Below are 27,179 nucleotides of genomic sequence, written 5' to 3'. Positions count from 1 at the left end.
GGTGTCTGTCCAAGGCATAAACATTCCTAGTTAAGCCCTTGACAGTATCCAATCAGCCATTAGCTTTCTACCAACATGTTAAAGAGCAAAATCAACTCCTCTCACATTCTGATCCAACCATATGTGAGGCCCGAATTGACTCCCACAAAAATATTTTTATTTTTCCAGGTATGTTTTATTCATCCAGTAGATAGAAGCAAAATGTTAGAAACTGTTCTGTGAAATACGAGCCTTGTCCTGCTTTTAGCTGTAGATTATCACATTTCTTTGTGTAATTTGACTTATAGTGATCCCAGTCCTACCCTAAAGACATCACATACTGTAGCACAGGTCTTCTCAACCCCAGTCCTCAGGGACCCTTTAATTTGGCATGGGCTAGTCCCCTGAAGAAGGGCCAGAAACCAGACCAATGTTGAGGGCCAGCCACTAATAAGCCATGACTGGTCTTGATTACCTTGAAAAACAAACTGTTTTTATTTAAAAATATATCTATTAAGGAGACCCAAACTTATTTAACCACTTAACTGATAAAAAAAATTCTAAAAAGCTCAGAAATTGTGATATTTTTTTTTATGAGCGAATTAGGTGAAGAACATGTATTTTAACTTTACCAAAACGATTTCATATAAAAAATTAATTAAAATGCAACATTTGTAAAAAATAGTTCTTTCAAACATTGGAACATTGGATCGCCATCATCGGAACATCGTAACCATTGCAACTTTCCTTTTCCCAGCTGCAGCCACCAGGTACACAGTAGGGGGCTGAGGGGAGTTAATTTACTTTTACCAGTGGCTGCTAATCTCTGCAGCTGCTGGGTGGGGGGTCTTGTTGTGCTGACTGATCAGCAGTATTCAACAGCATGCCAAACACTGGAGAAGGGTGCAGGGAAGCTGTTCCTACAGCCCTCCACTCTGTTTATCTGACTAGTTGCATTGTTTGCATCGTTTGCGACAAGATCACATAAAAGACAGCCTGGTGTGGTTGCATACAATGCGTCCATGCCAGGCACGTGGTTAATAGGGGCAACCTGCCCCTGGGAAAACTCCCGGTGGGGTCTATGTCCTATTTGCCCCTCAGTCTACACTAGGATTACAGCCTATACCTCACACTACAAAGCAATAGTACATTCCTTAGCTGAAGCAGTTTCTAACAGTAATCCTAACATTAGCTACATATAGACAGCACATGTGAGCACAGTAACAGTAACTGGTGCAGAGATGTGGGTGATGAGAGGATGAATCCTTTAGAATGTAAGCTCTTACGAGCAGGGCCCTCTACCCTCTTGTGCTTCTCCTTACTTTACTTTCATCCACTTCTTACCCCCCACCAGGGCACCTAACACTTGGTTGCTTATGCTCTGTTGCATATCTAGGTGTTATGGTCACTAATGTAGCAATGTATATTATCCATGTCCTTGTCCTATATTGTACTGTAAGTCACTTGTCTAATTATTTGTTTATGTACTTTGTAAGGCGCTGCGGAACACTTGTGGCGCAATATAAATAAAGGATAATAATAATAATAATTATACATTTATCCTACCCAAGTGCATGATGTAGAAGTAACTAACAAGAAGTCCTCTGTGCCCTTTACTCCACCTATGCACTTGTAACAAACCTGTACTTACCACAACAACACATGAAACCACAAGTTATAGAAAAAAATCTACAGATGTTTTATTATATTCTTTATGTATGGCAAATCTTTGCTGGGGACATAGGTTCGCAGAGAGTTCTCAAAATCCGGGTGGGATTTAAGGTGGTGCAAAATCCTTCTGCCATAGAACCTACAACATAAAAACATGTGTAAATATGCAATAAGCCATTCTGAGACCAGGGATGTAACCTGACATACAGTAAGCATATGAAGGCTCAGACCTGGACCATCACCTACAGATCATAAATCCTTTGTGATGATTTCCTTTACATTTAATCCTTATTCTCATGTACATTATGCAGCGGGGGATAAGGGCTGCCGTCTATGACTGTGTAACCGGCAAACACTGCCTTGTAATACCTTAGGCTAAATAAGGGAGATCGGATAAATATAACTATTCTATAACATCTATGAGCAGTCCCATCCCAGCACTGGCTGTGCTCAATGTTCTCTACATTAGCCCATCAGGATGAGCGTGTAACATTAATGAGCATGCCAGAATGAATGGGTCTATTAGTCCAACTAAGAGATCCTGAAAGCATGGGTTCCTGTGTTATCGAGTGGAGGGGGAGTGGGAGAAAGAGTGAGAGAGATACGGGGGAGAGAGAACGGGACGGCATACAGCTGAAACCAAAGCCTCCAAGGTGAAATATGAGGGCGCGGAATCTCTCTTGTTGAACCTTGTGAGAATGATTTGTAGAACTGATCACATCACCACAGAGCATGGGCTACATAATATCAGTTATTTCCCTTTCCGGGAGTAGAGCCGACTACTCACCTGGTGTCCTGAGAGCCATCCTGAGCACACCTAGCTATTGCACGTACAGCTCTCTCCGTGATGGTTTTTGGTCCGGATAAGATGCGCTTTTGTCCCAGTCTCTCCACCAGATGACATAAATGTTTAGCTGCGCAGCTCCGGATGGCAGCGTTCAAATGGCTACAGATAGAACATGAACAGATATCAGCACCAACATGACAAATGACCAAGTACTAAATATAGAAAATAAAATGAGTAATTCTGAATAATATAATCTAGATGTAGACTATAAAGTGATAATCACAACGTGTAACATTACCCGAGTCCTCCATTTATGAGGGCTGTGAGAGACCTGACAGATGTTACATTGTCCACCATGGCCTGTAGTGCACGGTCCACCTCCTCCCGTATAAACAAGTTGGAATCGTCTGCCCTGGAGAGCAGGACACGTGCACAATGCTCCACCTCTCTATCCATGGCCTTGCCCAGCTGTATGAACAGGTCAGCTACACAGCCAATGGCAGCCCGGGACACTTGGGAGCACAGGTTCTTCACCTACAATGTATAAAATAGAAGGTGTTAGTACAGAATGTACACACGGAATATATGCTCCGCAAACACATTTACAATACATTCAGCTCTGCATAAGCCCCCAAATATCAAACAAGAATTTAATATTTTTATATAATACACCAAACAATGCTGTAATAGAGAAATAAATATAATATATGTGTATGTATGTGTATATATATATATATATATATATAAGACAAAGATAAAAATTGTTAGTAACAATTTACATAGTTTGATAAAACATACACCTTATATATAAAATTCGTTATTCTGTTTGTTTGTCTGTCCAGTTATGCATTCAGACACCCATGCACCGATTGGGATGAAACTAGAGATGAGCGGGTCCAGTTCTCCGGAAACTGGACCCACCCGAATTTCGGGGATCCAAGACACATAGTAGTAGTAATGGACATATAATATTCATCATTCTCCGTTCATGTCATGTCTTGAGTGTTTGTATGTTTATTGAGACATTATATGTATGTTTTTTGAATTCATTGCATGCACTGAAGTACTGATTTTAGCTTAATAAATTACCAATTGGTATTATTTATTTCAACCATCCATGTGTGATTGTTTTATACTTTAGCACTGGTTTCTTTATTTTTTGTATTTTCGTATATATCACTGTGACTGACAACCCCTTCACCAGCAGCTCTTGTGATAGTGCGTCATCATTCTATATATATCATCATATATATATGCACTCCCCCTACAAATCCAGCAATCTAGTTGATTTCCAATGTCGGATCTATAAAAGTCAAAGTTGCCAGCCGGTTATGTAGCTACTGATTTTGAGCAATACGGGATTACTTAAAACGGCAAAGCATTTATTTAATCAACAGTAAATAATCAATGCTGCTTTGTGCCTGCAACTTGTCTACCCATTCATAAATGCATCCATACCTACCCAACATATAACAAATGAGTGCAGAGAGGGGGCTGAGGTCAGCGTATCTTAGCTGGGTGCAGGAACAATAACATCCTTGTCACATTAGGTTCAATACATATTATTCCGACTGGGGCATGGCCACACTCCCCATAATGGCTACACCCCCTAATAATAAAGGGGTTGTGCTGGATGTCTCGGCAGCCCTGCTTGTAACCTTCCCCTCCCACACTCAGACCTTGTAAAATGGGGATTTTAATTGAAGAACAAAAATGGTTCTATTTTGTCTTATATTAAACTGGATGTAGTCTCACTATCGGCTGCAGGATCCAGATGGGACAAAATGCAGACAACTTCAAATGGTAAGTATGAGGGTTAGACAGCAGGAAGGGAGGGTTAGGCTGCGACAAGGGAGGATTAGGGTTACGAAGGGGAGGGTTTGGTTTAGGCTGCGGGTGGAGTGGCTGTTAAGGCTAGGCTGTGGGAGGGGTGGGTTAGGATTAGGGTTGGGGTTATCTCTAGAATACTTACTGAAAATTGCCGGCATTTTCACAGTTGGGATTCTACTGCCGGCATACTGACCATCGGTATTCTTACTGTCAGGATGCCGTACCAAACCCTTTAAACTGTTCATCATGCAACTTTATGACAATTCTTATGGTATCAGGATATATAATAATAGGCATCATGGTTTTGCCTGTTACGATACTGATGAGCAGTCTGACTATAAGCTAAATCTTATTCATGGAGTAGATCTAGGAGAGTGATTGACAATGAGACCCAGAAGGATGTAATGTACTTGTGTTACAAATACCAAATACTGTAGCAAACACTAAGGACCATACACAACTGTCAGCCCCCCAAATATATATGTAAAATGTATTTACCTCTTTTGTCAGCACAACGCTGATGGCGTGAAGTCTCTCCAGGACAACTGTGGGATGGGACTTGGACAGTGACCTCACCAGATTGATGCCCTTAATCTTTTTCTCCCTGAAAACAATTAAACAGCAGATCCTGAGAAGTCCTGGCCACAGGTCATTGTGCAGTGTTATGGTATTTCTCATGTTACCACCAGGCAGCATAGTACAGTTACAGCCAGGGGCAGAAGTATGGGAGACAATGGAGGCACCTGCCGCCGGGCGCCAGCACTAAAGGGGCACCTCCTCCATCACCCACAATATATTAACCCCATTTAGGGCTGTAAATATGGGGGTTAGGGGGGCACTAAATGATTGCTTCTGGGCATCTGGGATGAACTTACGCCACAGGTTACAGCCCCTGGCAAAGGCACCTGCAGAGCATCTACAGTATACGGCCCTTGTGTTATTGGGCCTAATTCAGATTTGGGAATAGAGCAAGATATAGTAAGTAACTGCATCTTGGCAAAACCATGCTGCACTGCAGGTTGGGCAGATGTAAATTGTGCCAAGAGATTGAGATTTGGGAGGGGTCTGTCCAAACTGAGATCTATATAGCAGTGTATAAATCTGTCCAGCATTTGTGAAAAAACTAAAAAGGATCTTATGTACTGCGCATAGTGGTATAGAGTAATCACAATCAAAATTTTACATATATTAGTGTTTGCTTTCTATTAGAATACATGAGGCTTGTATATAATGAGCAAAATTAACATGCATACAGAGCTGTTAAATCAACACTCCTGTGTGGAAATAGTCAGTGTTCCCAGGCCCTCTTTCAGAGCCGGACGCTCTGACAGAGCGCTCGCTCTGAATCAGGGCGGGCTATTTTTTTTTAAGAGCGGCCTCCTGGCCGCTCACATAGCTGTGGGTGACCACCCACAGCTATAGCGAGCGGGCCAGGAAGATGGTCGCGATGGTCAAGACCATCACGACCATCGGGCTTGCGACGAGACCCTTGTGGTAGGGTCTCGTTACCGCAAGCCCCAGAGAGATTTCGGCTCAAACAGAGCCGAAATCTCTCCCACTGACATCACTCGTGATGTCAGTGGGGCCGGCCCCAAACGGAGGCGTTCACATGAGAATGCCTCCGTTTGGGCAGCCACTCCCCCGGCCCGCCCACCAAAGGGGGCGTGCTGTCACTCAACATCGACAGCACGCCCCCTTTGGTACGAGACCCGGAGCGACGGCTTGCCCGTCGCTATCCGGGTCTCGTGCATGCGCACGACGGAGCCGGCTCCGTCGTGCGCATGCGCTCTGGGCCACCATCGACCCGGTTGCGAGTGCTCAGCGCTTGCGACCGGGTCTGAATCAGGCCCCCAGCTCATTAAGTGCTAGGAACACTGACTTAATGCTACTCTATATATTAATTGTGATTGTGCCATTATAAGCAGTGATATGTAATTATCAGGTCTAAACCCCACCAATTAATAAATGTACCCCTATGTATGTATGTATTTATTTATTTACTGTTCATTGCTAAGGATGCTATTTAATTACAACTCTGCTTTTTTATATTTATTTAAAATTATATAATTTATTATACATTTTTCTATACATTGTTATAAATAGCTGAGTTCCCAGAAATACAGTCACAGTAGAGGTGTCTGTACAGAAATATTGTGCTATCTGACACTAAAGCCGGGTACACACAGAGGATCGGACAACATATCGGGCACATCGGCCTGTGTGTACCAGCTATGTCTCTGATGATGCACGCTCCCACGCATCGTTAGCTAAATTGCCCATTGGACCTGCATTGTCAGCGGGGGCCATCCTGCCGAATGCAGCAACACCCACGCTGTCGCTCCATCGCTGCCAGCATCGCCAATGTGTATGCACTTGCCGATGCCGGCACCACTGCTGGGTCCTGCTGCACTTGATGTCGGTGCTGCGTACTCATCGCTAAGTGTGTAGCCAGCATAATTTATCATCACAGAATTGGAATGACACTAAGGGGTAAATTTACTAAGATGGGAGTTCTATTAAGAAGTGATGTTGCCCATAGCAACCAATCAGATTCTACTTCTCATTTATCTAGCACCTTCTAGAAGATAATGCCAGGAATCTGACTGGTTGCTATGGGCAACATCACTTCTTAATAGAACTCCCATCTTAGTAAATTTACCCCCTGGAAATAGAATAACATGAAATAAAGAAGGCAACAAGCAGCAACACTGACCCTTCCCCTATTCCTCACTTACCAGTCGTTGCTGGAAAGCAGATTAAATGCATCATTGAGTGATAGGTCCGGTCTGGGCAGCTCTCTGGACACAGATGGGCGAGTGACCTCTGTGCAATGATGAGCAGACAATTGGACTTTGTTGGAGCTTTTTGGAGCTAAGAACAATACATAAAACAGGTCAGACAATGCAGGGCCAGTGCTCACATGCAGCAGTTACATGTACATGTACAGTTATCTGTAGGAAGATGGGCTATGCTGTCAGGTCTCATAGGAGGCCTCTCTCTTACCCAAATAGTTCAGGTGCTTATTAGAAAACCATGTAATACCGTGAGATTCATCCTCTGCTATGCAGAGAATTGCAGGAGATGTCAGCTCACAAAGCTTTCAGTTACTCAGTGACATCATGTTTGCAGGCGTGTAAGTAGGTAAAGTTGCTGTACTAGATGTGTGATAAATAATATTATATACAACAATCACAGCCGGGAGGGTGTGTCATCATGGCCCCCGTCCCACCCACATCACCGGGGAAGGGGGCCTGCTCTACTCTCCCCCAGCCATGTGATCCTCCCTATTGGCTAGAATTACACAGGGACTCATATTGTTATACTGTGACCGGATGTTCTCACAAAAGAAGTCAGAATATAATTATTGCAAATTCACTGTTCCTGTTTCTGCAGTTTTTACCTGAGGAGTTTTTTGTAGACTTGATACCCTATTTAGGGGTGGTGGCATAATATCTAGTATCTAATATGTAGTATCACAGCAAAAGGGCCATACGGAGGGGTGAGCAACCAGTTCCGCCACCAGGGCCGGCCCTAGCCAATTTGGTGCCCTAGGCAAGATTTTGGCTGATGTCCCCTAGCAGATAATACCACCACCAATCTTAAAGTAGGTACACACCTGACAGATATATCTGCAGATTATGGTTGTTTGTACAGACTGAACAACAATCATCTGCGGTCCCGCTGGCCAGGGGTCATATAGTGACCCCCTCCCTATTGGCCTCTCCAGCAAGTGTAAGGGCACTCGACTGACCGCCCATACACACAGCATGATGAGCAGATATACCCGACGTCGGCATACCAACAGCCAAGATACCAAAGGTAAGTAGCGGGGTTTGGGGGAGGGTTAGGGTTAGGCACTAAGGGAGAGGGTTAGGTTTAGGGTGCAGGAAGGGGAAGGTTAGGTTCAAGCAGTAGGGGGGAGGTTAGGGTTAGTCACCAAAGAGGGTTAGGGGAGGGAGGGAGAGGTTAGGGGGGTTAGGATACCAAGTGTTGGTATGATAACCCTGTAGGGATGCTGGATTCTGACCTCAGGGATCCTGACTGCCAGAATCCCATACCCTACCTGTGTATACACACTGGCCGACGAGCACACAATATATCTGCCAATTCATTGAACGGCCGATATGACAGCCAGTTTGTACCCAGCATTAGTGTATTTATATGCGGATGTCATAAGATTATATAATATATATATATATACACTATATATAGACATATTATATATATATATATATATTTGTGTTTAATACCAGCCACAAGGAAATATATACTGTGTATATATATATATATATACACTATATATATATATATATATGTTTATATATACACATGCACGGTATGGGACACTGGGCTGGATGGGAGGGGGGCACTGCGAATGGGGAGGTCCTGGGCTGGATCAGAAGTGGAGCAGTAAGATAGAGGTGGGAGGGAGATGGTAGAGGACACTGGGCTGGATGGGGGGGCAATGTGAATGGGGGGCAGTGGGCAGGAGACAGATGGAGTGGAAGGGGGAACACTGGGCTGATGTGATCACTGTGGCATACTGGCTGGGGGGGTACTAGGTAGGAGCACAGAGATGGTTGCAGTGAGCTGGTTGGGGAGAGATGGGAGACACTAGGGTGGGGGGGTCATTAATGGTGCTAGACACTAGGCTGGAAAAGGGACAGACACTGGGATGGGAGCACTTACCTGTACCATTTCAGAACACTTGCTGCAGCCAGAATACTCACACAGTAGCTTCCTGATAAGTCCTTGCTGCTGGATATCATCAGCGTTAGAAGTGGCTGCCTTTCCCTGGCAGTGCAGCCTGGTTAAGTGGGAGAAGGGACTAGTATTGTGCCCAGCCAAGGAGTCAGTCTGTCAGTCTGCAGCACCTGATCTGTCAATGGGAGGCTGAGCTGTGAGGTAAGGAGGCTTTACAGAGTCCGGGAGGAGGGGCCGAGCCGGGGACAGCCAGTGCCGGGCATAACATAACAGCAGGATGCAGCATGAGGCCAGCGGAGCACAGAGACGTAGCTTCTTCAGTTCTGCGGCAGCCTCTCTCTCAATTTAATTTCCCCCACGGGCGGGCTGCGCCGCTGTCAGTCTCCAGTGGGCTGCCTGTAATAGGGTGATGCACTACTGGGGGTGGGGCCACATACGACAGGCGTCCCATGTCCCCTCGGCCCACGTGATGAATTAAACAGGCAATCCGCCCCTGACTTCTGCACTGCCTGATCGGAGCTGAGCTCCAATCGTAGTAGCAGCAGGGGGGGAGCTACAGAGCCCTGGAATGCCCCTAGGCATTCCAGATGCCCTAGGCATTTGCTTAGAATGCCTATGCCTAGGGCCGGCTCTGTCCGCCACCCAGGGAGTGCAGGGGCGATGGGGCACTAGTACTGCCGAGTGGCACTTTTGTAGTCTGGCAAGTAACTTGGCAGCACATCCTTACGATGTGACCAGCTGCCTGCTCCTGTCACATGTAAGGGGGTCAGGGTAAATAAGTATATACTCAACTGAAACCATTTGCTCACTGACCGTATTATTATTATTATTATTATTATAGAATATGTACTCCACACTATGTGCAAGTGGTAACATTGTACATCAGAGGTTCCCAAATGCGGTCCTCAAGGCTCCCCAACAGTTCATGTTTTAGAGATATCCATGGTTAAGCACAGGTAATTAAATCAAATTGACTGAGGTACTAATTAAATCACCTGTGCTTAACCATGGATATCTCTAAAACCTGAACTGTTGGAGAGCCTTGAGGACCGTGATTGGAAACCTCTGCTATACATCATAGATCTTTAAATGTTCATAAAACAATAAAACCAGCATTGGGCATTCCGCGGGCGGATATGCTTGGGGAAAATAATATTTGGTGCCCATAGCTCTGTTATGGTGAGGCTCACTGACATTCTGCTAGGCCATTTAATTCAGAGTAGACCAGAGTTTCCAAAACTCTGCTATTACAGGCCTGGTTTTAGGGATATCTCTGCTTGAGTCCAGATGGTTAAATCAAATTGACTGAGGTACTAATTAACTCATCTGTGCTCAAGCATGGATATTCTTAAAACCTAGACTGTAATGGCGGAGATTGGGATACTCTAGTGTAGACAATAAAAACAAATATCTTACTGGCTGGTACCCAGTGGCGTAAGTTCACCCCAGACGCCCGGAGACAAGTTCTAATTTGTGCCATGTTTTGGGCGGCCGTGACGGTACACTTTGGGTACATAGTAACAGCCCTAAGTGGGGTGAATATGTTGTGGACAATTGAGGAGGTGCCCCTTCAGAGCTGGAGCCCGGCGGCAGGCGCCTCCATTGTCTCCCATAGTTCTGGCCCTGCTGGTACCACAATTATATAATAAATGTATGGAGGGGCGGTGTGGATTACCCCTGGAATAAATCTCAACACAAAATATAGGATTTTTTTTTTTTATTTGTTTTCAAAGGGCAGAAGTTGAAAATGTTTCAAAAACTTACGGTCTTTGGTCATCTTAGCCTTTGGAGGCACAGGTTTGGACCACTTAATTTCTGTCTTTCCTGATGGTCTTAGTTGTACTGGGTTATATATCTCTGCAGATGTAATACATATAGGGAATTGACAAACGCTCATGTATTTTATACATAATAAATGAAAAATAAATACATAAAAAAAGTGGAAAAAGTAAATAAACACAGATTGTAAGGAAACCCCACTATTGTTGCTATATGGAGAGTGCTACAGCACCTCCGCCATGATGCTCCATTACATGAAGCATCTGAACCTTTACCAAGATGGCCACCATTCTTTGGTCTGCGCATGCATGACTCCATCTTAACTCACTGCGTTTGAGCACCACAGTAGTACACAGTCGTTTACTACTTAGCTCTGTGGGGTACCCTGCTAAATCCTATGCTCCCATCTACATACATGACCGGATGGTCTGCAGTATGCTCTGCTCCATCACTGCTGCCTGTATACATAACTGTGAGTACGGCTGTACTGACACTGTGCACTACAATAATTACAAGCTCCTGTTTAAGTCTGTCCAGCTGGACTGCCTACCAAACTGCTTGTGTCTACTATTTAATAACTGTGTACAGCACAAAATAGCATACACATATCAACAATTATGACCTAGATCTTTGGGTGAATGTTTGGGTACCAAAGTCCCTGTAGCTTCTGAATATATACAAAAGGGTGGTGGAACATACAATATTCTGGGAACCAATGGCAGAACATACAACATTCTGGGAACCAATGGCGGAACATACAACATTCTGGGAACCAATGGCGAAACATACAACATTCTGGGAACCAATGGCGGAACATACAACATTCTGGGAACCAATGGCGGAACATACAACATTCTGGGAACCAATGGCGGAACATACAACATTCTGGGAACCAATGGCGAAACATACAACTGTCTGGGAACCAATGGCGGAACATACAACATTCTGGGAAGCAATGGCGGAACATACAACATTCTGGGAAGCAGTGGCGGGACATACAACATTCTGGGATCTACACAAGCTAAGGGTAGATCAGGGCTGTACAACTGGCAGATGCTGCCTTCCACACCTCTGCGGTCCAACATTCTCTGACAGCCTCCATAAACTCTATTGTATGTGTTTATCTTATTAAACATTATTTGGTCTGTGAGCACACACATGAGACCCATTACCCAGGCAGCACTGGGCTATATAAATGGAGCCCAGAGTCAGAAGAAAAAAAAATATTTACCAGACAATGTAGGCAAAGTCTCCAGTTGGATGTTATAATAGGCAGAATTCATGTCCTCAACATCTGGGATTCTTCCAGTACTTTTACAGGGAACATTAGGAATTGCGGGCAGCTGCAATCAGTAACATACAGGACCCAGCATAATAAGTGATAAGAACATACAATATAATAATAACAACACATACAGTATAACAGAGATGATGAAGTGAAGAGCAGCTCTATAGGACAACAGAAAATAATATGTAATAATATAATAGAGGGATTAACACACTCATATCAGAAAAGGCACACATTAAGCTATAAAGAAATATATATATATATATATATATATATATATATGCATAATATATACTAGCTGAAGTACCCAGCATCACCCAGGTTGAAATCTTCAAGTTATTAAGTTATATTATGTCATATTGTCCAAATCCATCTAGTGGAAGGCCCATAACAGACTCCCTAGGTCAAAGTTCCACCCAGTGTACACCAACAGGAGGTCTGACTGGGAATTCAACCATCTAGTATGTCTTCTGGGGGGTTGGGTATTGGATCCCGGCGGCCGGGATGCCGCCGGCCAGAATACTGACAGTGGCATCCTGACAGTCAGAATGCTGATACTTTAGGTAAGTATCCTGCCACTAACCCCTACCCCTAACCCTCCCACCCCAGTGCCTGAACCTAACCTCCCCCTAGTGTCTAAACCTAAACTCCCCTTCCCCGCACTCCAAACCTAACCCTCCCCCTAACCCCTGATACTTACCTTCAGGATGGCGGCGGTCGAGATTCTGGAGCCGGGATCCTGACGCTGTTGGGATTCTGGCACCGGTATTTTTGCAGTCAGCATCCCGCATACTGGGATGCTGACTATATCCCCTTATGTTACCACTCTATGAAGTTTTCGTCCAAATCCATCCAGTGGAAGGCTCAGAACAGGCTCTTGGGTAAAAGTTCTGCCCATCGTACACCAAGGGAGGTCACACCGGGACCCTAACCCCCTCAAACCTGGCAAACTCATCAATTTCAACTAAAGGTATTGTCATTTCATAATTACTACTGTAAGTAATTTACATACATTGTACACTGTCATGTGCAATGTTTGACTATTTTACACTACAGAACTTAAATTCTTATTAGCATTTGATTTTGTATTGGGTATAGGTGACTCCCCAGACAGACAGACAGACAGACAGACAGATAGACAGATAGATAGATAGATGATTTTCTAATGTTTCCAGAAATCTGACCCCTGGAATCAGTGGCGGACTGAGCTGGGGGAGAGGGTTGCTGCTTGGGGCCACAGGCGCAGTGAGCATGTACATAGACTGGGGCAGGAAGACATGCAGAGTGAGCTCCTGGGCCGGATTCTCTGAGAAACACACAGCAGAGTAGCTGAGCCAGTCGAGTTACACAGCAAGTCAAACAAACTGCTGCTACACTGCAGTGCTATCCTCCTCCTTCAGCTCCAGTTCACCAGCCGCCCACCACTGGCTGAGCTGAGTTGCTTTCCAGGCTGGTTCCCCCTCCGTGGCATCACTAGGGGTGTGTGGGCCGCACCAGGTGTCACCCTCCAAGGGGGTGACACCTAAAGTTACACACTCATGCCCGGAGTCCCATTGTCACACTTCCGCACCCACCTCCACGCGTGCTGCCACCACCGCTCTCATGCAATGTAACGGTGGGATTAGGCCGCTGGGCAAGTCCATTTGTGGCTGCCCTACACTCACTCACCTTCCCAGGCTGTCCGGCTGCCACGATCGGAGCTAGCTCCAATCGGGCAGCGTTACAGGCACCGCACTGAAGTTGAATGAAAATGGCCGACGGGGGAGCTCCTGCGCATGCCCAGCTGCAGCAGCTCCTCCCATAAGCCTTTGCGGAGCTGTCACTCATCACTGACAGCTCCGTCTCAAGCCTGTATGCACTGTACAGTACACCGCCAGGACCAGCAGTGAACAGGAGCTGTTGCTTTGCCGGCCTGCCATTTCTGAGAGTGACAGTAAGTGAACTTACCTCTGATATGTCATGCCTATTTATAACATCTATATATATATAATAATAGCTGCAGTATCATGAAAAGACATTATATATATATTAGGAGTGAGCGGGTTCGGATTTCTGAAATCTGAACTCCCCGAGCCCCCCCGATCTGAGGCCGATCCGAGTCAGGCTCGACTTTTCCCGCCTGACTCGGATCTGAAATCGAGGCAAAACGTCATCATCCCGCCTTTCGGGTCTCGCGGGTTTTGGATCCTATATAAGGTACCCGCGTCGGCGCCATTTTCTCACTCGGCTGTGGACAGTGAAGAGGGAGGGTGGGAGTTAGGGCTGGCTGGGCTGTGTTGTGTAGTGTAGTGCAGTGTAGTGTTGTGCTGCGCTGTGCTGCTGTTGTCCATAGGGGCTGTGTCCACTACTTCAAAGTCCATAGGGGCTGGCTGGACTGTGTTGTGCAGTCAGTTGTCCATAGGGGCTGTGTCCACTCCAAAGTCCTGTGCAGTGTCCCAGTCCTAAAGGGGTGCTGTAGTGTTGTCCAGGGGGTGCTCTGTCTATAAGGGGTGATCCCCCCAAGTGCAAAAAAAAAAAATATTTTTTTTTGTGTTTGAATTGTGTGCGCAGTAGCCGCACGTGCATCAACAAAGTAGTGCCAAGCGTGCGCCTGTGTCCCATAAATAAAGGGCCGGCTGGATTGACCGCTAAAGGGTGCTGTAACCCCCAAAGGGCACTCCAAACTAGGGGTGAGCGGGTTCGGATTTCGGAAATCCGAACCCCCCCGATCCGAGTCCAATCCGAGTCAGGCTCGACTTTTCCCGCCTGACTCGGATCTGAAATCGAGGCAAAACGTCATCATCCCGCCTTCCGAGTCTCGCGGGTTTTGGATCCTATATAAGGTACCCGCGTCGGCGCCATTTTCTCACTCGGCTGTGGACAGTGAAGAGGGAGGGTGGGAGTTAGGGCTGTGTAGTGTAGTGTAGTGTAGTGCTGCTGTTGTCCACTACTTCAAAGTCCATAGGGGCTGGCTGTGTTGTGCTGTGCTGCTGTTGTTAATAGGGGCTGTGTCCACTACTTCAAAGTCCATAGGGGCTGGCTGGACTGTGTTGTGCAGTCAGTTCTCCATAGGGGCTGTGTCCACTCCAAAGTCCTGTGCAGTGTCCCAGTCCTAAAGGGGTGCTGTAGTGTTGTCCAGGGGGTGCTCTGTCCATCAGGGGTGCTCCCCCCAAGTGCTAAAAAAATAATATATTTTCTGTGTTTGTGAATTGTGTGCGCAGTAGCCGCACGTGCATCAACAAAGTAGTGCCAAGCGTGCGCCTGTGTCATAAGTAAAGGGCCGGCTGGCTTGACCGTTAAAGGGTGCTGTAACCCCCGAAAGTACACTCCAGTCCAAACCAAAAAAAAATTATTTTCTGTGTTTGTGAATTGTGTGCGCAGTAGCCGCACGTGCATCAACAAAGTAGTGCCAAGCGTGCGCCTGTGTCATAAGTAAAGGGCCGGCTGGCTTGACCGTTAAAGGGTGCTGTAACCCCCGAAAGTACACTCCAATCCAAACCAAAAAAAAATTATTTTCTGTGTTTCTGAATTGTGTGCGCAGTAGCCGCACGTGCATCAACAAAGTAGTGCCAAGCGTGCGCCTGTGTCATAAGTAAAGGGCCGGCTGGCTTGACCGTTAAAGGGTGCTGTAACCCCCGAAAGTACACTCCAATCCAAACCCCAAAAAAATTATTTTCTGTGTTTGTGAATTGTGTGCGCAGTAGCCGCACGTGCATCAACAAAGTAGTGCCAAGCGTGCGCCTGTGTCATAAGTAAAGGGCCGGCTGGCTTGACCGTTAAAGGGTGCTGTAACCCCCGAAAGTACACTCCAGTCCAAACCAAAAAAAAATTATTTTCTGTGTTTGTGAATTGTGTGCGCAGTAGCCGCACGTGCATCAACAAAGTAGTGCCAAGCGTGCGCCTGTGTCATAAGTAAAGGGCCGGCTGGCTTGACCGTTAAAGGGTGCTGTAACCCCCGAAAGTACACTCCAGTCCAAACCAAAAAAAAAATTATTTTCTGTGTTTGTGAATTGTGTGCGCAGTAGCCGCACGTGCATCAACAAAGTAGTGCCAAGCGTGCGCCTGTGTCATAAGTAAAGGGCCGGCTGGCTTGACCGTTAAAGGGTGCTGTAACCCCCAAAGTACACTCCAGTCCAAACCAAAAAAAAAATTATTTTCTGTGTTTGTGAATTGTGTGCGCAGTAGCCGCACGTGCATCAACAAAGTAGTGCCAAGCGTGCGCCTGTGTCATAAGTAAAGGGCCGGCTGGCTTGACCGTTAAAGGGTGCTGTAACCCCCGAAAGTACACTCCAATCCAAACCAAAAAAAAATTATTTTCTGTGTTTGTGAATTGTGTGCGCAGTAGCCGCACGTGCATCAACAAAGTAGTGCCAAGCGTGCGCCTGTGTCATAAGTAAAGGGCCGGCTGGCTTGACCGTTAAAGGGTGCTGTAACCCCCGAAAGTACACTCCAATCCAAGCCAAAAAAAAATTATTTTCTGTGTTTGTGAATTGTGTGCGCAGTAGCCGCACGTGCATCAACAAAGTAGTGCCAAGCGTGCGCCTGTGTCATAAGTAAAGGGCCAGCTGGCTTGACCGTTAAGGGTGCTGTAACCCCCAAAAGTACACTCCAGTCCAAACCAAAAAAAAAATTATTTTCTGTGTTTGTGAATTGTGTGCGCAGTAGCCGCACGTGCATCAACAAAGTAGTGCCAAGAGTGCGCCTGTGTCATAAGTAAAGGGCCGGCTGGCTTGACCGTTAAAGGGTGCTGTAACCCCCAAAGTACACTCCAGTCCAAACCAAAAAAAAAATTATTTTCTGTGTTTGTGAATTGTGTGCGCAGTAGCCGCACGTGCATCAACAAAGTAGTGCCAAGCGTGCGCCTGTGTCATAAGTAAAGGGCCGGCTGGCTTGACCGTTAAAGGGTTCTGTAACCCCCAAAGTACACTCCAAACCAAAAAAATATATATTTTCTGTGTTTGTGACTTGTGTGCACTGTGGCTGCACGTGCATCAACAAAGGAGCAGCGCCAAGCGTGCGCCTGTGTCCCATAAGTAAAGAACCGGCTGGCTCATTTCTTAAAGGGTGGTGTAACCCACAAAGTGCACTACTCTCCAGCAAAAATAAAAAAATATTTTCTGTGTTTGTGTGCGCTTTAGCCGCACGTATATATATCAATATAACATAAATGGAGGACCAAACTTTCTCCGATAAAAATAAAATAGGGAAAGATCAAGAACCACTTCCTCCTAGTGCTGTTGCTGCTGCTGGGAGTTGTTCATCATCCCAGAGAGGAAGTAGGAACATCACTACTTTTACTAAACAATTGACCCTCCAACAGTCCCTAGCGATGAGGATGAAGTACGACAGCAGTCATCCTGAAGCAAAACGTATAACTGAGGCCTTGACTGCTATGTTGGTGTTAGACGTGCGTCCGGTATCCGACATTAGTGCAGTGGGATTTAGACAATTGATGGAGGTAGTGTGTCCTCGGTTCCAAATCCCGTCTAGATTCCACCTGTATCCTCAAAGCAGCAGCGACAAGCGTGCGTCTGTCTGTTAAAGGGTGGTGACACCCTCAAAGTGTGCTACACAAACAATTAAAATATTGTTCTTTTTTTTTCTGTCTTTGTGAATTGTGTGGGCTGTAGCCGCACCTGCATCCTTAAAGCAGCAGCGACAAGCGTGCGTCTGTCTGTTAAAGGGTGGTGACACCTCAAAGTGTTCTACACAAACAATTAAAATATTGTTCTTTTTTTTTCGGTCTTTGTGAAATGTGTGGGCTGTAGCCGCACCTGCATCCTTAAAGCAGCAGCGACAAGCGTGCGTCTGTCTGTTAAAGGGTGGTGTAACTCTCAAAGTGCTCCAAAAAATAAAAAACTATTTTTTTAATGTGTTTGTGACTTGTGTGCGATGTAGCCGCACTTGCATCCTCAAAGCAGCAGCGACAAGCGTGCGTCTGTCTGTTAAAGGGTGGTGACACCCTCAAAGTGTGCTACACAAACAATAAAAATATTCTTCTTTTTTCTGTCTTTGTGAATTGTGTGGGCTGTAGCCGCACCTGCATCCTTAAAGCAGCAGCGACAAGCGTGCGTCTGTCTGTTAAAGGGTGGTGACACCCTCAAAGTGTACTACACAAACAATTAAAATATTGTTCTTTTTTTTTCGGTCTTTGTGAAATGTGTGGGCTGTAGCCGCACCTGCATCCTTAAAGCAGCAGCGACAAGCGTGCGTCTGTCTGTTAAAGGGTGGTGACACCCTCAAAGTGTGCTACACAAACAATAAAAATATTGTTCTTTTTTTTTCGGTCTTTGTGAAATGTGTGGGCTGTAGCCGCACCTGCATCCTTAAAGCAGCAGCGACAAGCGTGCGTCTGTCTTTTAAAGGGTGGTGACACCCTCAAAGTGTGCTACACAAACAATTAAAATATTGTTCTTTTTTTTTCGGTCTTTGTGAAATGTGTGGGCTGTAGCCGCACCTGCATCCTTAAAGCAGCAGCGACAAGCGTGCGTCTGTCTGTTAAAGGGTGGTGTAACTCTCAAAGTGCTCCAAAAAATAAAAAACTATTTTTTTAATGTGTTTGTGACTTGTGTGCGATGTAGCCGCACTTGCATCCTCAAAGCAGCAGCGACAAGCGTGCGTCTGTCTGTTAAAGGGTGGTGACACCCTCAAAGTGTGCTACACAAACAATAAAAATATTCTTCTTTTTTCTGTCTTTGTGAATTGTGTGGGCTGTAGCCGCACCTGCATCCTTAAAGCAGCAGTGACAAGCGTGCGTCTGTCTGTTAAAGGGTGGTGACACCCTCAAAGTGTGCTACACAAACAATTAAAATATTCTTCTTTTTTCTGTCTTTGTGAATTGTGTGGGCTGTAGCCGCACCTGCATGCTTAAAGCAGCAGCGACAAGCGTGCGTCTGTCTGTTAAAGGGTGGTGACACCCTCAAAGTGTGCTACACAAACAATAAAAATATTCTTCTTCTTTTTTCTGTCTTTGTGAATTGTGTGGGCTGTAGCCGCACTTGCATCCTCAAAGCAGCAGCGACAAGCGTGCGTCTGTCTGTTAAAGGGTGGTGTAACCCTCAAAGTGTGCTCCACAAACAATAAAAATATTCTTTTTTTTTTTCTGTCTTTGTGAATTGTGTGGGCTGTAGCCGCACTTGAATCCTCAAAGCAGCAGCGACAAGCGTGCGTCTGTCTGTTAAAGGATTACATCGGTGACAGCATCCAAGTAGGCATGTCAGACAGTCCGTACCTGTACTGGCAGGAAAAAGAAGCAATTTGGAGGTCCCTGTACAAACTGGCTCTATTTTACCTGAGTTGCCCCCCCTCCAGTGTGTACTCCGAAAGAGTGTTTAGTGCAGCCGGGAACCTTGTCAGCGAAAGGCGTAGGAGGTTGCTTCCACAAAATGTGGAGAAGATGATGTTCATAAAATGAATTATCAACTCTTCCAGGGAGACCAGCCTCCAGAACGTACAGAGGGACCTGTGGTTCCAGCAGGGACGAATTAATACTCTGTGAGGATGAGGATGTACACACTGAAGAGGGTGAGGAATCGGTGGATGAGGAGGATGAGGATGACATCTTGCCTCCGTAGAGCCAGTTTGTGCAGGGACAGATAAATTGCCAGCTTGTTTTGTGGGGGCCCAAACGAACCAATCATTTCAGCCACAGTTGTGTGGCAGACCCTGGCGCTGAAATGATTGGTTTGTTAAAGTGTGCATGTCCTGTTTATACAACATAAGGGTGGGTGGGAGGGCCCAAGGACAATTCCATCTTGCACCTCTTTTTTTTCTTTGCATTATGTACAGTTTGGGGCCTAGTTTTTCAATGCCATACTGTCTGCCACTGCAGTTTCACGCCTAGATGGGTCACGTGTTTGTGCCGCCCACTCGTGTCGCTTAGCATAGTCATCCAGCTACCTCGGTGCAACCTTTTGGACATAAAAACACTATTGTGAGGTGTGAGGTATTCAGAATAGACTGGAAATGAGTGGAAATTAAGGTTATTGAGGTTAATAATAGCATAGGAGCAGAAAAACCTACAAATTCTGTGATTTTAGCTGTTTTTATGCTTTTTTTCAAAAAAATACAGATCCAAAACACAAAACCCAGAACCCAAAACACGGAAGGGTGGTTTTGGCAAAACCAATCCAGATCCAAAACACGAAGAAAGATCCAGATCCAAAACCAAAACACAAAACACGAAAAGTGGCCAGTGCACACCCCTACTCCAAACAAAATAAAAAATGTTTTTTTTGTGTTTGTGAATTGTGTGCACTGTGGCTGCACGTGCATCAACAAAGGAGCAGCGCCAAGCGTGCGCCTGTGTCCCATAAGTAAAAGGCCATCTGGCTTGTCCGTTAAAGGGTGCTGTAACCCCCAAAGGGCACTCCAAACAAAATAAAAAAATATATTTTTTTGTGTTTGTGAATTGTGTGCGCAGTAGCCGCACGTGCATCAACAAAGTAGTGCCAAGCGTGCGCCTGTGTCCCATAAATAAAGGGCCGGCTGGATTGACCGCTAAAGGGTGCTGTAACCCCCAAAGGGCACTCCAAACAAAATAAAAAAAAATTTTTTTTGTGTTTGTGAATTGTGTGCGCAGTAGCCGCACGTGCATCAACAAAGTAGTGCCAAGCGGGCGCCTGTGTTCCATAAATAAAGGGCCGGCTGGATTGACCACTAAAGGGTGCTGTAACCCCCAAAGGGCACTCCAAACAAAATAAAAAAAAAAATTCTGTGTTTGTGAATTGTGTGGGCTGTAGCTGCATGTGCATCAACAAAGGAGCAGCGCCAAGCGTGCGCCTGTGTCCCATAAGTAAAGGGCCGGCTGGCTCATTTCTTAAAGGGTGGTGTAACCCATAAAGTGCACTAGTCTCCAACAAAAATAAAAAAATATTTTCTGTGTTTGTGTGCGCCTTAGCCGCACGTATATATCAATATAACATAAATGGATGACCAAACTTTCTCCGATAAAAATAAAATAGGGAAAGATTAAGAACCACTTCCTCCTAGTGCTGAAGCTGCTGCCACTAGTCATGACATAGACGATAACATGCCATCAACGTCGTCTGCCAAGGCCGATGCCCAATGTCATAGTAGAGGGCACATACAATCCCAAATGACAAACTTCAGGAAAATGACCTTGAAAAAAACATTTAAATCATCTGAGGAGAAATGTAAACTTGCCAATATGCCATTTACGACACGGAGTGGCAAGGAACGTCTAAGGTCTTTCCCTATGTTCATGACTAGTGGTTCAGCTTCACATGACGATGGAAGCCCTCCTCCCTCTAAAAAAATCAAACGAGTTAAGCTGGCAAAAGCACAGCGAAGAACTGTGCGTTCTAAGAAGATATCACAAATCCACAAGGAGAGTCCAAGTGTGGTGGCGGTTGCGATGCCTGACCTTCCCAGCACTGGAGGGGAAGAGGTGGCTCTTTCCACCATTTGCACGCCCCCTGCAAGTGCTGAAAGGAGCACCCACAGTCCACTTGCTGATATGCAAATTGAAGATGTCACTGTTGAAGTACAACAGGATTAGGATACTGGTGTAGCTGGCGCTGAGGAGGAAGTTGGCGAGGAGGATTCTGATGGTGATGTGGTTTGTTTAAATCAGGCTCCGGGGGAGACAGTTGTTGTCCGTGGGATGAAAAAGCCCATCACGGTCATGCCTGGGCAGAAGACCAAACATTCCACCTCTTTGGTCTGGCAATATTTCTATCCAAATCCGGACAACAACTGTCTTGCCATATGTACCATATGTAAAGGTGAAATAAGTAGGCGTAGGGACGTTAACCACCTAGGAACATCCTCCCTTATACGGCACCTGCAGCGCGTTCATAAAAAGTTACTGTCAAGTTCAGAAACTTTGGCTAAGACCGTAAGCAGTCCAGGGACACCTAAATCCCTTTTTCCTGTTTTATCCAAGGAATCGGTGGATGAGGAGGATGAGGACGACATCTTGCCTCCGTAGAACCAGTTTGTGCAGGGACACATTAATTGCCAGCTTGTTTTGTGGGGGCCCAAACGAACCAATCATTTCAGCCACAGTCATGTGGCAGACCCTGGCGCTGAAATGATTGGTTTGTAAGTGTGCATGTCCTATTTATACAACATAAGGGTGGGTGGGAGGGCCCAAGGACAATTCCATCTTGCACCTCTTTTTTTTCTTTGCATTATGTACTGTTTGGGGCATAGTTTTTCAAACTGCCATCCTGTCTGCCACTGCAGTGTCACTCCTAGATAGGCCACGTGTTTGTGCCGCCCACTCATACCGCTTAGCATAGTCATCCAGCTACCTCGGTGCAACCTTTTGGCCATAAAAACAATATTGTGAGGTGTGAGGTGTTCAGAATAGACTGTAAATGAGTGGAAATGAAGGTTATTGAGGTTAATAATAGCATAGGAGCAGAAAAACCCACAAATTCTGTGATTTTAGCTGTTTTTATGCTTTTTTTTAAAAAAAATACAGATCCAAAACACAAAACCCAGAACCCAAAACACGGAAGGGTGGTTTTGGCAAAACCAATCAAGATCCAAAACACGAAGAAAGATCCAGATCCAAAACCAAAACACGAAAAGTGGCCGGTGCACACCCCTAATATATATATATATATATATATATGTTTTATTTATATATATATATATATATATATATATATACATATATATATATATACAGTATATTTACATTTACAGTCAGGTGCATAAATATTGGGACATTGACAGAATTTTCATATTTTGGCCTCTATTCACCACCACAATGGCTTTAAAATTAAGCAAACAAGATGTGCTTTAACTGCAGACTTTCAGATTTAATTTGAGGGTAATTATATCCAAATCAGGTGAACAGTGTAGGAATTACAACGGTTTCTACACTTTTTAAGGGGCCAAAAGTAATGGGACAAACTAAACAATCCTAAATCAAACTTTCACTTTTTAATACTTTGTTGCAAATCCTTTGCAGGCAATTACAGCCTGAAGTCTGGAACGCATAGACATCACCAGATGCTGGGTTTCATCCCTGGTGATGCTCTGCCAGACCTCTACTGCAATTGTCTTCAGTTCCTGCTTGTTCTTGGGGCATTTTCCCTTCAGTTTTGTCTTCATCAAGTGAAATCCATGCTCAATCGGATTCAGGTCAGGGGATTGACTTGGCCATTGTATAACATTGCACTTTTTAGCCTTAAAAAACTCTTTGGTTGCTTTTGCAGTATGCTTCGGGTCATTGTACATCTGCACTGTGAAGCGCTGTCCAATTAGTTCTGAAGCATTTGACTGAATATGAGCATATAATATTGCCCGAAACACTTCAGAATTAATTCTGCTGCTTTTGTCAGCAGTCACATCATCAATAAATACAAGGGAACCAGTTCCATTGGTAGCCATACATGTCCACGCCATGACACTACCACCATCATGCTTCACTGATGAGGTGGTATGTTTTGGATCATGAGCAGTTCCTTTCCTTCTCCATACTCTTCTCTTCCCATCACTCTGGTACAAGTTGATCTTTGTCTCATCTGTCCATAGGATGTTGTTCCAGAACTATAATGGCTTTTTTAGATGTTGTTTGGCAAATTCTAATCTGGTCTTCCTGTTTTTGAGGCTCACCAATGGTTTACATCTTGTGGTGAACCATCTACATTCACTCTTGTGAAGTCTTCTCTTGATTGTTGACTTTGACACATATACACCTACCTCCTGGAGAGTGTTTTTGATTTGGCCAACTGTTGTGAAGGGGTTTTTCTTCACCAGGGAAATAATTTTTCTGTCATCCACCACAGTTGTTTTCCGTGGTCTTCCGGGTCTTTTGGTGTTGCTGAGCTCTCCGGTGCGTTCTTTCTTTTTAAGAATGTTCCAAACAGTTGATTTGGCCACACCTAATGATTTTGCTATCTCTCTGATGGGTTTGTTTTGATTTTTCAGCCTAATGATGGCTTGCTTCACTGATAGTGACAGCTCTTTGGATCTCATATTGAGAGTTGATAGCAACTGATTCCAATCACACCTAGAATCAACTCCAGACCTTTTACCTGCTTAATTGATAATGAAATAATGAGGGAATAGTCCACACCTGTCCATCTTTTGAGTTGATAGTCCCATTACTTTTGGCCCTTTAAAAAGTGGGAGGCACATATAGAAACCGTTGTAATTCCTATACCGTTCACCTGATTTGGATGTAATTACCCACAAATTAAATCTGAAAATCTGCAGTTAAAGCACATCTTGTTTGTTTCATTTCAAAGCCATTGTGGTGGTGAATAGAGGCCAAAATATGAAAATTCTGTCAATGTCCCAATATTTATGCACCTGACTGTATGTGTATGTATATATATGTGTGTATATGTATGTGTACATATATGTGTGTGTGTGTATATACATATATATATGTATATGTGTACACACATATATATACATAGACACACACATATGTATATATATATATATATATATATACACACAGTGTTCAGGGACATATTAATAGAGGGGGCCCGTGTGCAGTATCTGTCCCTGGCCCTCTTCTCTCTCTCTGGTAGCCAGTAGCGCTGAGCGTATTGAGCATGTAGTGCCGCAGCAGTAGACTGTTCCCAGAGTCTACTGCGCATACACAAAATGCTGGGAAAATGCCCGCGGTGACCATTTTCCAGGTGATTATAGTGCTGATAGCGCTGACCTGGGACTTCCAAGAGGTAAGTATTAAAATTATATGGGTGCAGGGGCCCGTGTGCACCATTATAGGTACGCCCCTGATAAAATTACATTTCTTGACCCTGCAACTATTAGTGTCAAAGAAGGGGGTTTAAAGCTGAAGAAACAGGGCTGGGAAATGATGAGGCTGAAAGACAGGGACTGGAGAAGACTGGAGAAGATGACGAGGATGGTTTTGGGGGCTAAAGATGGGGACGAGGGGCTGCGGATGGTGATGAGGGGCAAAGAATGAGGAAGATTATGATGGTTGTAAGGGGCAGAGTAAGGTGCTGAGGTGAAGAGGGCAGAGGACGGTGATAAGGTGCTGGGGGCTCGGGTGAGTGAGGGAGGGAGGGAGGGAGGGAGGGAGGGAGCGGGACTAAGTTCCAACCCACTGGTCTGGTCTGAACTCTTTGGAGCAGGGGTGGGGAACCTTTTTCTGCCGAGGGCCATTTTAATATATATAACTTTATTCGCAGGCACGGTGCAGGCCTCGCCCCCTCCGTGTGATGTGACATGGGAATTGGGTCACAATTGCCGGTGATTACAGCGGGCCCGCCTCCATATTTCATTCAGTTTCTGTCTCCAGACTACTCCACTCCAGTCCTCTGTGTGCTCATGGCTGCCTCCAGAAACCAGGTGAGTGGCATGTGTGTGGGTGGGGGGTGTTAATAAAAAAAAGATAAAATTCAGTTTATGTATTGGCTAGTGCTAATGTATGTATATGTATATATATATATATATACCTATATAGAGAGAATTAGCTATATATAGATACAGTATATGTGTGTGTATATACAATTTATGTCAGTCTGGTGTAAATTATGTGTATGGGGTGTCTTGTTTATGTGTATGTATATATGTAATAAGTCACTAGTGGTGGGGTGTTGGTAGGTGAGTCGTACCTGTTTTTCTTCTGGAATCTGCTTGGGCGTAGATCAGTGCAGTTCCTCTTTCAGGCTCCTCCTATCACAGCACAGAGACAGGAGAACCCCCAGAACCCAGCGCAGAAACCAGACCAATATAAAGAAATGGGGGTTTATTACTCTGAATCACTATTCTACTAGGACAATTCTAAATGAACATTAGAACATGCAATATTGTTTCAATGCAAAAGGTACACATACAGGATATCACATTAATAAGCTTAGGTTCACTCTATACATACTGTATACTTCTAATAAAACCTCATGCTAAACATATGAATGCCAACCTGCTCCCTCTATGTGTTAGAGGTAGTTAAACTAAATATACCAAGTTGCAGTTGTAGTTGGCAGAATCTCAAATGGTTCAACTATAAATTCAATAGATAGAAAGCACAATGTCCCTGTGAGTACTCAGAATTCACTGTACAGCCTTTCATTGGTGCACAAACTTTATAGATGATACTGAACTGTATTACTGATATCCAAAATGGTGTCACTGTCTCTGCCTGTTCTGTGTTATGCACTACTGCTGTATATCCTGCACAGTTCTGTGTTATGCACTTCTGCTGTATATCCTGCTGCAGGCTTCTCTCACTGTACAGCAGTAAGCTGGATGCCCTGAGATCACAGACTGCTATGTGCTGACTGATCTCAGTCTTTACTGGGGTGCTTTTTACCTGCCATGTGCTGTAATGCTTGGGCTACCTGTCCAGATGCCAGCACTTGTCTTTGCAGCATGCACACTCTCTCCTCTCCTTTGGGCTGCAGCAGCTTTAATAGATATGTGTCCTGTCAGCTTCTCTTGTCCTGCTGCCTTACATGAGAGGGGTCTTCTCCTCACAGTCACCCCGATCAGCTGCTGATCCCTGCTCTCTGTGCCCTCAGTCACAGCACTCTCCAGCACACACCATGGCTCCTGCCACACTCCTCTCTCAGTCTTGTGCAGCACTCACTGGGCTTCTCTAGCTCCACCCCCAACAGCCTCTCTCTAGTTTCCCTCCTTAAGGCTGGCAGAACCATCTCCAGGAGATCAGCAGGGTCCCAACTCCTGCCCATTAACCCCTTCCATGCTGGAGAAAACACTGCAGGTTTGGGGGTATCACATATATATATATATATATATATATATATATATGTTCCACCCCCCACTCTCTGCTATTCTGCCCATCATCCCCCTTACAGTTCAAATCTGACCCCAACCCCATTCAGGACGCAGGGTCTTTCTCCTCTCTGGCTGTTGGATAGTGCTTGTCCCGCCTGCCTTTTTCTGGGGTCAGGTGGGCCGTGGAACACATTTTGTGAGATATATATATATATATATATACACACACATATGTGGATGTACTACACCCATGGACATAGGTGTCTTCATAATGGGTGCAAGGCGTGTGGTGCACACGAATCAGCGCTGCAGAGCAGCAAACACTCACTATGAAAATGCCAGCGCCCATTTTTCCAGTGATCTGAGCATGCACAGAAAAGATGTCCCCGGGAAAGTAGACGCAGGCGCCATTTTCCCAGAGACCCACGGATCCACTGTAGATTCTGGCATGAAGCCAGAATCTAC

At 45.1% G+C, this 27,179-nt stretch overlaps 1 protein-coding gene across 2 annotated transcripts; it reads right to left on the bottom strand.

Moving 5' to 3' along the window:
• Positions 1-1,428: 1,428 nt before the first annotated feature.
• Positions 1,429-26,569, bottom strand: LOC148542965 (TOG array regulator of axonemal microtubules protein 1-like). 2 transcript variants are annotated; one of them, XM_088460579.1, is made up of 8 exons: positions 26,290-26,569; positions 11,982-12,093; positions 10,736-10,828; positions 7,003-7,138; positions 4,766-4,871; positions 2,736-2,971; positions 2,438-2,596; positions 1,429-1,789 (listed from the first exon to the last, which is right to left on the bottom strand). In XM_088460579.1, exons 2-8 carry the CDS (start codon positions 12,031-12,033, stop codon positions 1,669-1,671), a joined length of 903 nt encoding a protein of 300 aa, XP_088316705.1. In that variant the 5' UTR covers positions 12,034-12,093; positions 26,290-26,569; the 3' UTR covers positions 1,429-1,668. The 2 variants fall into 2 exon arrangements, with proteins under 2 accessions (XP_088316705.1, XP_088316704.1); XM_088460578.1 differs by lacking the exon at positions 26,290-26,569 and adding an exon at positions 25,592-25,700.
• Positions 26,570-27,179: the final 610 nt, after the last annotated feature.

The sequence above is a fragment of the Taudactylus pleione genome, unplaced genomic scaffold (genome assembly GCF_031769625.1).
Source record: "Taudactylus pleione unplaced genomic scaffold, aTauple2 ptg000007l, whole genome shotgun sequence".
NCBI lineage: Eukaryota > Metazoa > Chordata > Amphibia > Anura > Myobatrachidae > Taudactylus > Taudactylus pleione.
Note: the sequence above shows the minus strand (reverse complement) of the source record. Positions and strands in the feature narration are given on the sequence as shown.